This window comes from Crocuta crocuta, unplaced genomic scaffold (genome assembly GCF_008692635.1).
Source record: "Crocuta crocuta isolate KB4526 unplaced genomic scaffold, BGI_CrCroc_1.0 scaffold273, whole genome shotgun sequence".
NCBI lineage: Eukaryota > Metazoa > Chordata > Mammalia > Carnivora > Hyaenidae > Crocuta > Crocuta crocuta.
Window position 1 is genome coordinate 5919084 of NW_027529425.1, and position 11169 is coordinate 5930252.

General features: G+C 61.7%; 1 protein-coding gene across 1 annotated transcript in view; it reads right to left on the bottom strand.

Moving 5' to 3' along the window:
* Positions 1 to 11169, bottom strand: part of LOC144227251 (kinesin-like protein KIF19) — a 30183-nt gene that overhangs the window by 18759 nt on the left and 255 nt on the right. Inside the window, exons 2-8 of the mRNA XM_077758849.1 lie at positions 10004 to 10054; positions 9507 to 9587; positions 5886 to 5996; positions 3415 to 3502; positions 2449 to 2582; positions 2116 to 2241; positions 876 to 1070 (exon numbers count right to left, since the gene is read on the bottom strand). Coding sequence (XP_077614975.1) covers positions 876 to 1070; positions 2116 to 2241; positions 2449 to 2582; positions 3415 to 3502; positions 5886 to 5996; positions 9507 to 9587; positions 10004 to 10054 — 786 coding nt within the window. The remainder of the gene's footprint in view (positions 1 to 875; positions 1071 to 2115; positions 2242 to 2448; positions 2583 to 3414; positions 3503 to 5885; positions 5997 to 9506; positions 9588 to 10003; positions 10055 to 11169) is intronic.

Consider the following 11169-nt stretch of genomic DNA (forward strand, 5'->3'; position numbering starts at 1 on the left):
GGATCCTGGCCGACGCCCCTGGGCCTGACACCCCCATGCCTGAAGCCTGGGTCCACGCCCTGCTGGGGTCTACACCCCACCAGATCCCGGCCCAACGTGTGCTGCCTACCCTACATTGTGCTAGGGGGAAGGGGTTACAGGGACTGTGCCTACTAAGGGCCTGGTCTTTGGGGACGTGTAAAATGTCATTGGTTGATAACATGACTGACTTGGCCCCCGTCAAGCACCTTCTCTGCACCTGGCCCTGGGCTGGGTCCCACCCTCGAGGAAGGCTCAGCCTTCCGGGGCAGCAGAGGGTAAGCACAGCCCTGTTCCCAGCGACAGGTGCCATAAAGGTTAGGCAAGCCAGGGGCTCAGGGGCGGGCAGGCGGGGCCCTCGGAGGGAGTGTTGGGGCACGGTCACGTTGGGGCATGGCCACATCGGGCAGGAGTAAGCTGGGCACCGTCCTCCCAACAGCCGGGCTTTATGCATACTGTTCCCTCCACCTGACACACCCTTCCTTGTACCCTCCACCCAACCCCTGATGACCCCACACCATCACCATGCCCTCCTCTGGGCTCCTGCAGCCTCCGTGTGGACCCTCCATACGGCCTACCCAAGCCGTAACCATCTGCTCATGCACGTCTTCCCCACAGAGGCTTGGAGCTCGGAGGGTGTGTCAAGAGAGCCTGCCACTCGGGAGCTGTGACTTTACAAACCATGGCTCAGTGGGCTCTGCTGCTCAGTGCTCACTGAGAATTCACTCCCTCTGTAACCGTAACTGTAGCCGGTAGCCTAACGGGCAGCTCTGCGGGGCGGGGTTGGACAAGAAGGGGCCCCGCTCACAGGCCAGAGGGACTGGGGACAGCGTGACGGGTGCGAGGGTGGACAGAACCTGCGACGCCCGCTCAGAGCCCGCCAGGTCCACCATGAAGAGCCTCCCGATGCGCACTTCCTCCGCCAGGGGGGAGCCGTGGCTCCGTTGCCGCACGGTGACCTGCAGCACAGCGTGGGACCGGGACGACGTCCGGTTGGTGGCCGTGGGCTCCTGCGTGCGCTGCCGGTTGCCTTTGGTGAGGAGCTGCATGATCTGAGGACACAGGGGGTGTTGGGGGGCAGGGGCAGGGGCTCCGAGAGGCCATGTGCACCTTGCAGAACCACAGGCAGGAGAGGACACCAGTCCTCTTGGCCAACAGAACTTGTCTGGTGGAGGCAGGAATGGCAGATGCGGACACCTGTACCGCTTTCCCTCCTCTACCCGCAGCAGACATCACAGGGGGCCTCCTGTCCGCCTGGGCCCCAGAACCAGGGGTGGACCGGACATCGCCGGGCGGCCTCCCGCCTGTGCCCCCAGAACCAGGGGCAGTCCCGGACATCACCGGGGGGCCTCCCGCCTGTGCCCCAGAACCAGGGGTGTTCCCGGACATCACGGTGGNGGGGCTCCTGCCCGCCTGTGCCCTCGAGCCAGGGGCAGTCCCAGAACCTCTCACACAGACCCCTGCAGTTGTATGGACTCCCTGGAGGTGGTGGGTTGGTTTGAAACCCATTTGTGTGCAAACTGCTCTGGGGATCAGGCCAGCGAGGTAGGTGGGGCCCCTGCCATGTGCCAGGCGGTGCTGGGAGCACTTGGGAGGAGGACACTGACACAGTGTCATTGCGAAGAACAAGCAGGAAGCCTCACTCCCTGACCTGAACCCACGATGGCACTGCTAAGGGCACGTGGCCGGGTCCCGAGGCCACTGTGCAGGACCCGGGGGCAAGAAGGAGGCACAGGGATCTCGGGCAGGCAGGAAGCCCACCCCGAGGGCAGTGTGGGGTGTGGGCCAGCAAGGGGAGTGGGGGGCGGATGGACAAGACAGAGGGCTGCGGGCTTGTGGACGACACGCCTGCTCTGGACAAGTGGCTTCAAGCCTGCAGCTGACCCTGACAGGCTGGGGCACCGCGGAGGGGAATGGGTGGCGTATTGGTGAAGTCTGCCCTGAGCGCGGGCCGGGGGAGGGGGCTATGGGTGCTGGCGCAGCATCCCCTCGGCCAGAAATGGCTGGAGCTGTATGTCCGGCTCCACCCCGTGAGCTGTGGGAGCGCAGCGGCCCAGTCTGAGGCCCGCCTCCCTCCGGGGACCCCAGGACCCTCACCTCCTGCGCGTTAGAGGTGGAGACCTCCGTGATGCCCGGGATCTGGATGCTGCCCCGAGAATCTTCCCTCAGGTCCAGGAAGCCTGAGGACGGGTTCAGGAGGTCCCGGATCACTTCGTTGTAAATCTGGGAGGGGAAACAAAAGCCAGAAGGCTGAGCGGCTTCGGTGCAGAGGAAGTGGAGGGCTTGGTGTCACGGATCATGGGGCCTTGCGTCTGCAGGGAACGCGCTGAGGGCTGAGGGTCCCCGGCAAGGGGGATCTGGGGGCGACACAGGCTCTCTGTGCACGAACACCCTGCTGCGCACAGGGCACAGAGGCAGAGGGCGGCTCACCTCCAGGTACGACATGGACACACTGCAGTCCCCGCAGCCGCATGTCTCGATGGCCCAGAACAGGTCGCTGAGGGTCCGCAGGTAGATGCCCGGCTCTGCGTCCATGCCCAGCATGGTGTGAGTCTTCCCTGCACCTGTGGATGGCAGGGCGCCCGGCCGGGCGAGGCCTCCTGAGTGGGCTCTGGCCCTGCCCAGGCATGCCCCCAGGAGACCGTCCCCACGTCCACCCGTGCTGGACAGATGGTCCTGACACACGGACACACTCATCTCCCATCACAGGAGGCATGAGAGAGACCCGAGGCTGGTGGCTCCCATGCGGGAGGATCCGTGGATGCAGGGAGGGCGGGGTCTAAGCTAGGATGCAGATGGTGGGGACGGGGGGCACTGGGGGCACCTGCTCCTCCCCAGGCCAGAGCTGCTGTTGTCTTTTTGGTCACAGGACCATCGTACGGCTCTTGTTACAAAGCGTCCACCCCCCAACCTGCTCCCCGAATGCCAGAACCGGGCACGGGGTAGGCGTTCCCTAACTCCCACTGAATGAAGGGATTAAACAGGCTGTGGCTCTGGGCAAGGCGCATCTCGGGCCTCAGTCTCCCCATCTGCCTTGGCCCTCTGCGACTCCAGCCTTCGGGACGTGAGAGGCAGCTGAGTGCTGGGGAGCTGTGTCGGGCCCAGCCAGCTGTTACGGAGAAGACGTCTGTGGGTTCTCACAGGCAGCAAGGTGCAGGCTTTGGCTGAGTCCCAGATTCACTCCTCCCAGCTGTGTGGCCTTGGGGAGGCCACTTTACCTCTCTGAGACTCAGCTCTGCCGAGCTGAATGTGGAAAGGAGATGGCCACACCTCTGGGGGCTCCTCCCAGGACGGAAGGAGCCAGGGACAGTGGCGCACGGCAAGCGCTTTGTGTGGTCGGGGAGAGCATGCTCCTGCCACCCAGTCCCCTCTGCGGGACGCTGCCCTGAGCCGTACCTGAGGGGCCGTACGCAAACACTGTCGCATTGTATCCAGAAATGACGCCTTCCACTAGGTGCTGGGTGGTGGCACGGTACACGTCTTCCTGTGGACGAACAGAAGGACAGACAGCGAAGCACACGGCCCAGACAGAGTCAGGGCACGTAGCTGCCAGAGAGGACAAACATGTGACGTCTGCAAGTGTCCTGTTCCCTCTATGCGTGGCCAGGGACCTCCAGAAGGATGGGAGTGTAGACATGGCATGGGGTTCTGTGCCCGCCCTGCTATGCAGCCCCATGGGGTGAAACGGGGCCGGGCTCCCAGAGTAGCTTCCAAGAAGGGTTATGCAGGAGTGTGTGTAACCACTCCCAACAAGAGCCTGACATGCGTTGGGTGCTGGGCACTGACGAGTCCTTTCCAGGGCTTCTCAGGAACTGAGAGAAATTATACAGAAGGCAGAGACCGGACAGCGACAACAGGCCATGTGCCTATGGAGATGGGACTCCTCTTTATGGTGCAAAACCAGCACCGAGGGGTCAGAGTTTCAGGACAGCAGCAGTTCAGGTAAGGCAGCAGTGCCTAGCAATAGGTGTGGAAATGAGCTCCCTGTCCACGGGGGTATTCAAGGAAGGGTACCTCCAGGGCTGTAGGTTTGGCTGGATTAGACAGAAATGACAGTCCCCCCTCCATGCCCTTATAGGGCACCCACTCTGGACCCTGCTCTTCATGTCACAGAATTCTCCCCATAGCCTTGGCTGCTCACACGGCTCATGGAAGCTAGAGGCACCGTCCCGTACTGCTTTCCTCAGCTCTGGACTTACACCGTCAGGATCTATGACCCGGGCCTGTGTGAGCTCAGACAGCCTTGGTCTCCCCATCTGTAAAATGGGGATCAGGTCTATATGTTTTAGAGGGTTGCTGAGAAGCTCGCGAGACAAGGCACGTCGAGCCCTCGAGGACAGCACTTGGCATGTGGGGGCAGCCAGGCAGCAGGCCTTGAGGGCCAGGTCCCTCCCGTCACCGACCAGCTGCAATCTCGGGAGTAAAGGAGCAGAGTAAAAATCTCTGCTCCACAGAGGCTGGGTCTCCTTATGACCACAGCCAAGTCCCACGGGAAGGTCGCTCCCAGGGCCATCAGGTGGCGGGTGTGTCCTCAACAGGCCCCGCGGTGCTGTCCATGCAGACTCGGCCACCAGGGCCCAGCGGGGCGGCCAGCAAGGGAATCAGGAGGGCCACAGGCTCTGGAGGCTCCTCCCGCTGACATGTGGAGTCTGGCTCCCTCCCTGGGGCCGCAGTGGCCTGTTCCACGCTGTGCCGGCCGTGGCCGAGCCCCTAAGTCTGGCGGCTTCCACCCTGCCTTCGTGGGGCCGAGGCCACCGTGCTGTGAGGGAGCCCAAGCCCCAGGGAGAAGCCCCAGCAAGCTCCAGGCCCCAGTGCAGCCACTGATGGATGGCCGAGTGAGCGGGCCATCTGGACATCAGCCTGTGGGGCCTTCAGGTGCCCGCAGCCCCTCCCCCACATAAGACTAAAAATGCGCACGCATCTGCTCACAGACCCCTGTTCACCCAGAGCTGGGACAGATGGCAGAGAGTGGTCATCTCCCATCCCAGCTTTGGGGAGGTCAGTCTGCTTCGTCAGGAGCTGGGACACAGACAGGCAGAAGCCGGTAGTTCCCAGGCAGTTGGAAGGGTGGCACGGAGTGCGAGGAAGGGCCTCAGGGCTCTGCTTCACCTGGGAGGGGCAATCACCTGGGTGCAGGGCTGACATAGCACAGAGCCCGTGTCCCTCGCCAGGCTTTATCTTGGGGTGAAACAGCCCCAGACATCATCATCCTGGCGCATGACAGTCCCGCCTCCGGGCGCCTGGGCTCAATCCTGCTCTGCAGGGCTCCCCTCTGTAGCATGGGGTGACAAGACCTGTCTCACAGGTGAGGGTCAGGTGACATGCTGGATGGCCTTCCATCTGTAGCTAAGGGCACTGGTGAGTCTGGCCTGATGCTGGGTCCAAACCCCCGCACTGGCCTCAGGGGATCTCCGGGAGGCTGGGCTCTTCCTCTGTGTGTGTGTGGCGGCAGGGTGGGGGAGCGCCCAAGCCCTGCTGGGACCCCTCACCCGTCCATCAGTTCTAGCTCTTGGCCGCTGAGCCCAATTCGTCCCTGCTCACTCATCCTGTCTCCCCTGCCGGGGCTGGGGTCCCCCAGGGCGGGAGTATGTCCTTCCCACAGGGCAGAGGGGACACTGCTCATCGCCTAGACGGATGAATGAGAAGATGTGTGAAACCCCGCCACTGTGGGAGGGGCCTCCCGCTACCTGCCCCTGGGTGGCCAGTGTGCTGCCTCCTGCTCGTCAGTGAAAGTTTCGGATGGGGCCACTTGCCTGCCAGGTCCTTGTGGGGGGGGGGGGTGGGGGTGGGGGCTCCAGGGCCTGGAGAGGGCACCATGGCAGCCTGGCCTGAGGGGAGGACGTGGGAGGCCATGGGCCAGGGGGTACCTGTGATGCATGCTGGTCGAAAACGGTGTCAAAAATGAAGGTCTTCTCCCGGGATCGGTGTGCACGCAGTGTGTCCTCCGGGTCCTCGTTGGGGTCCATGAGCACCACCATCTAGGAGCAGTGAGGGGGCTGCTCACAGAGCCCAGGCAGTCTCCATGTACCCTCAAGGATCAAGGCTCACCCACGGGGACAGAGGGCTGCTCAGCTGGGAGGGCCATCCGGGGCTCCACTCCCAGGCATCCTCTTCACTTCTATGCAGGGGAGTAGCCTCTCCAGGCTACTGCACCCCAAAGTCACAAGTGTAAGCCCCTCAGGCCTGCTGGCTCTGCTTCCCAGCACCCCCAACACCAGCACCCAATCAACACCAAGTCCCTCACACCAAGGCCAGGACAGAGGCACTCCAGCTAAGAGCCAGCAGGGTGCCCTCTGGGCTCTGCAGGGAGGCGCCATTTGATGAACTGAAAGAAGGGGGGCAGGGGCTGTGCTCCCCCAGGCGGCCCTGAGTGCACATAGTGCATCCACTCCTCACCGGTCTGCCCCCCACTCCCAGCTCTGCAGCCTGCTCCTGCTTCTCCCAGTGGGGTTCACCTCTCCCCCCACTGCCCCTGGCAGGGAAGCAAGGTGCGTGAGAGCCTCTGGGGATGGGGAGGTTCAAAGAGCCTCTCCCAGGGGGTGGGGGTGCAGGGCCATTAGAGGCCCATCAACTCTGTTTACTCTAGGAGGAGCTCTGGGGCTGGGGGAGGGAGAGGGTGCCAGGGGAGAGCCCAAAGTCCCCCGGACAAGGCTGGACAGACCCCAAACCTGGCCAGCTGGCTGCTGGCCCTCCAGGCCACCAGGCCACGCCCTCCCTCGGTCCACAGCTTTGGAAGCAGGTGTCTGGAGGCAAGGGCTGCCCAGAGGCTCCTGGGGAGTCAGGCACCCCAGCTTCAGGCCAGCACACTCTCCAGGGCGTAAGCTTCCATGGCGTGAGCTAGCCCTTGGCCTCCACACTGTTTTCTGTGCAGTCATGGAGAGCCTCTCGGGAAAGGCGCTCAGGGGCGGCCCCGTCCATGCAGTTCCCATCGCAGGTGCTCGCCCTGAGCCTGGCAATCAGGCTCCCAGCAGCGGGAGGCCTTGGGCAGCATTCCCACACCAGCCTGGGCTCTGCTTTCCCCTCTGTTAGACGGACACGGGAACAGAAGCCACGGCTGGGGTGGGGGACAAGCGACACTGACCAGCACTGAGCCCTCCGTGTTCCAGAAGCGTCAGCTGGAGTGGCTCTTATAGCCGGAAAAAATACATTTTTCCTTTGCTATAAATACCATGATTGAGGGAAATCGGTAAGCCACGAACCCAGGTTTAGACTGGGTAAAACAATGTTAACTTTCTGACTCTGGTCACCGTACGGGGGTCACACGATACTCGTGTTTTTCAGGGACGCACATGGACTTCGTCGGACGTGGAGGGGCAGAAGCCTCAGATGGCCTGGCACAGTGGCAGCGTACACATGGCAGAGGACGGAGCAGGCTGGCCAAGCGCTCACATGCAGGGAAGCACCCGCAGGTGATGCGGGAACTCCTTGCCAGTGTCCTGGCCTGAAGTCACGTCAAAACACAACGTTAAAAGGAATCGTGTATGTGCTGTAATGTGGACAAACCTCCAGAACACCGTGCGGGGGGCGAGCAGCCCGATGTATGGGGGCCGCGTGCCGCAGGCCAGCAGTCACACCCACGGGGCCGAACCACGGGGTCCAGGCCGGCTGAGGGCACGGGGCAGCTGAGTGGGCGCAGGGGCTGCTGCTGGGGAAATGGAAATGCTCCGACACTGCAAACGTCCCAACAACCACTGACTTGCTCACGTTCAAACGGTGAATTTTGGGGGCGCCTGTGTGGCTCAGTGGGTTGAGTGTCTGACTCTTGATTTTGTCTCAGGTCAAATGATCTCACGGTTCGTGACTTCAAGACTTGCGTAGGGCCCCGCGCTGACAGCACAGGGCCTGCTTGGGATTGTCTTCCTCTCTCTGCCCCTCCCCTGTTTGTACTCTTTCTCTTTCAAAATAAATAAGTAAACTTAAAAAATAATAAAATCATCAATTTTATGTTTTATGAATTTTGCTTCCATTTTTTAAAAAGGGAGCTATCTCTTGTACAGGGTAGAGTGAGGCGGCCTTGGGAGAGGCCCCAGGTGGTCTCTGACGGACCCCGAAGCGGAAGGACAGACCAGACAGGATGTGGGGGAAGGCAGGTGGGGGCAGGGGGTCTAGGGGGCTTGTGAATGTACACTGTTGCCTGAACACACATAGACCCCACCTGCTCACAACATTTGGAAGGACCCTGGCCCTGGGAAAAGTGAAGTTTGAACTCACTAAAGCCACTTCCCTTCTCCTGACACACTCTCCCCACACTAAGCCCTTCCCCATGATCCAGAAGTTTCCCCTAAAGTCACCCAGTCCTCAAAGTCCAGGAAGCTGGAGAAATTCTCCCCATGAGAAGAAAAGCATCCTAAACTCCAGGAATCACCGGGAAGTCCTCCTGCCCACGGAGCTGCCCCGGGCCACAGTGGGCAGGGGACACTGTTCAGGTGTGGGTCGGTCACCTCCCGGGTGTTGGGCCAGCAAACACAAGCGGCTGCACTTTGACTTCATCATCAGGTAGGGTGGGAGTCACCCTGGACAGCAGTGACACTCCCTGGGAGGAGGTCTGTCAGTCCCCAGATGGGCCAGCACCAAGGTTCAGGCACTAGTGACACTATTATGAGAGCTGTTACTGACTCCAGGATACTCCCATCATCCCCTGACCCGCGTTAATCAGCGCCACGCACCCAGCAGTCCCCACTCGGCCCCCATCTGCGCTGTGCCTGGCTGGTCACCTGCCCCTTGGTGACTCAGACAGAGCCCCATCCCAACCCCCGGGGCACTCATGGCATGAATTCAGCTGGATCAACCCTGCTTTCCTATGGAGACCGCATACACTCTTCACACCTAAGCCAAACCCTTTCCTGCAAATCTCTGCTCCCCCCAGTTTAACACCCCTCACCTTGTTTTACTGCTTAGCTATCTATGAACTCAGCACTAATTCACGGCAGCCTCTGCCCAGCGCACCCAAAATGTCTGCACAGCCCACGTGCTCTGTCCGTTTCTTCTTCCCACAGCATCCTCCAGGGCTCCCCCCAGGTCAGCACCAGGCACCCCTCCCCACCAGGTCACCACTGGGCATCCCCCCCCACTAGGTCAGCACCTGGCATGCCCATCTGGCAGGCAGCAGTGGTCAGGGCTCCCCTCCCCCGACTCGCTCTGTTTGATCCTCTGTGACAGCAAACTCCCCTGACATCACACATGCATCCCTTCATCGTTCGCTCCCACCCTGGACAAGAAAAGTCCTTGGGTCTCCTCACGGCTCTGCCCCAGCGTCTACAACAGTACCTGGCTGCCGTGAGCCCTTGGTATTAACATTCAATAGGTGTCGCGACCCTATCTGTGGACATATGCCCTCGCCCCTGTGGCCTCGCCAGGTCCCAGCTGTGGACACAGGCCCCATGCCCCCACAGCCTCACCAGGTCCCCATTGTGTACACTCACCCTGCACCCCCACAGCCTCACTAGGTCCCCGCTGTGGACACACACCCTGTGCCCCAGCAGCCTCACCTGGTCCCCCACTTTGTGGGCAATGACGGTGGCCCCTTCGTCCAGTTCTGTGTCACTAAGCGGGCGGATCCGAAGCACCACCTGAGGGCAAACACCATGGCAGCTGGCTTCCAGAGGTCTCACAGCAGCTGCCCCCGAATCCCCAGAGAACCCCCTTCACGACAGGGGTCTCCCTGTAACCAGCCGACGGCTGTGTCCCGGGCCTCAGCTCCACCACTGTCAGGTGGGCTCAAGTTCCAAGTCATCCAAGCAGACAGGTGTGGCCAGTCCTCACAGGAGCTGGAGTCCTTCAAGGAGGAGATCACAGGGCGAGGGGTGAAGAGGAAGAGCCCAGGGAGCAGAAGCAGGGCCCTAGATGGGGACCGGCAGCCCTGACACCTGACCTGTGCCAAGTGGGCACCAGGGGCAGAGGGTCAGGAGGCAGCAGGAGCAGGGAGGAGGTAGCCCTGGGGACATGCGGCCTCAGGCTCATCAGGGACACAAGGGAGGGTGCTCACCACGAGGGGCTGGTCCTTGGGCTCCATCTCCCGAAGCCGGGCTGCCCCGGGCTGGGGAAGGGCCAGCAGCGGTGGGGCCAGAGGGCATGACAGGCTCCTGTTCTCCTGGCGACCTGTCTGCGAGGCAGGCCCCCCTCCCATCTGCCCCGCCTTGGTGACATCAGCAGGCCCCAGGAGCCCAGCCAGTCCTTAACAGTGTGCACACTTGGGACTGCACACGTGGCTGGGGAGGCCCCAAGCAGCTGGGCAGCCCAGGCCCTGGTGGACGCAGGCCAGCTGCACGCTGGGCACATGGGGGCTGCACCTTCACCTGATGCCACAGCAACCACAGTCTTCGCCTAGGAGCAGTTCCGCCAAAGGGGGACAAATGCCACCAGCTGACGTTTAACGAAATTAATCTTAACTACAGATGCTTTCCCCACATATGCCATTTCTAGAGCAACCTTGAAAAGGTCTTCCAGAAAAAGGTCTGATTGGGGTGTGGTTCTAGCTACAGTTCCCAGGTGGCCAATCTGCACCACACCCCAGGCCGGGCTGGCCATCACCTTCAGGTGTCTGCAACCAGGGGCTGCACACAACTCTCCCTGCAGCCTCCAGGCAAGTTGGCGACCCGGCAACCCAGATGCCAGCAGCCTTGTCAGGTGGAGAACCAGAGGTGAGGAGAACGAGCTGTCCCACGTTTGGGAAGTCACAGAGAAGTCAGGTGCAAGAAGTTCCAACCTGAGAAACCCAACTTTGCGACTGTGGCTACAGCGCTCAAAGGCCCATAGAGGCCAGCCCACAGTGGCAGGGGTTGGGCTGCAAGTCAGATGAGTCCCTCAAGGTCATCAGGGCTGTCCCAGCATGCCCAGCCCAGGGGCCATGACTGACCATGAGCATGGTGGGGCAGGGTTGTGTTGGGTGTGCCGTTCTCTTCCTCAGAGTCTGGGCCAGTGCTGGGCTCTAGGACATTCCCACCCCATGGACCAGGGAGGGGGACAGCAGAAGAGAGCCACCCATCTAATGCTCACATCCACCTTCCATGAAGGCTGCAGCCTGTGATCACAGGAACCTGCCAAAGAGCCCAAGTCTCTGATTCCAACCTGAGGGTAAATCCCCTCCCTTCCTGCCCGCCTCTGGGGACAGGACCAGGGAAGTGGACCCATGCGGGCAGCTGGGGCCAGCGC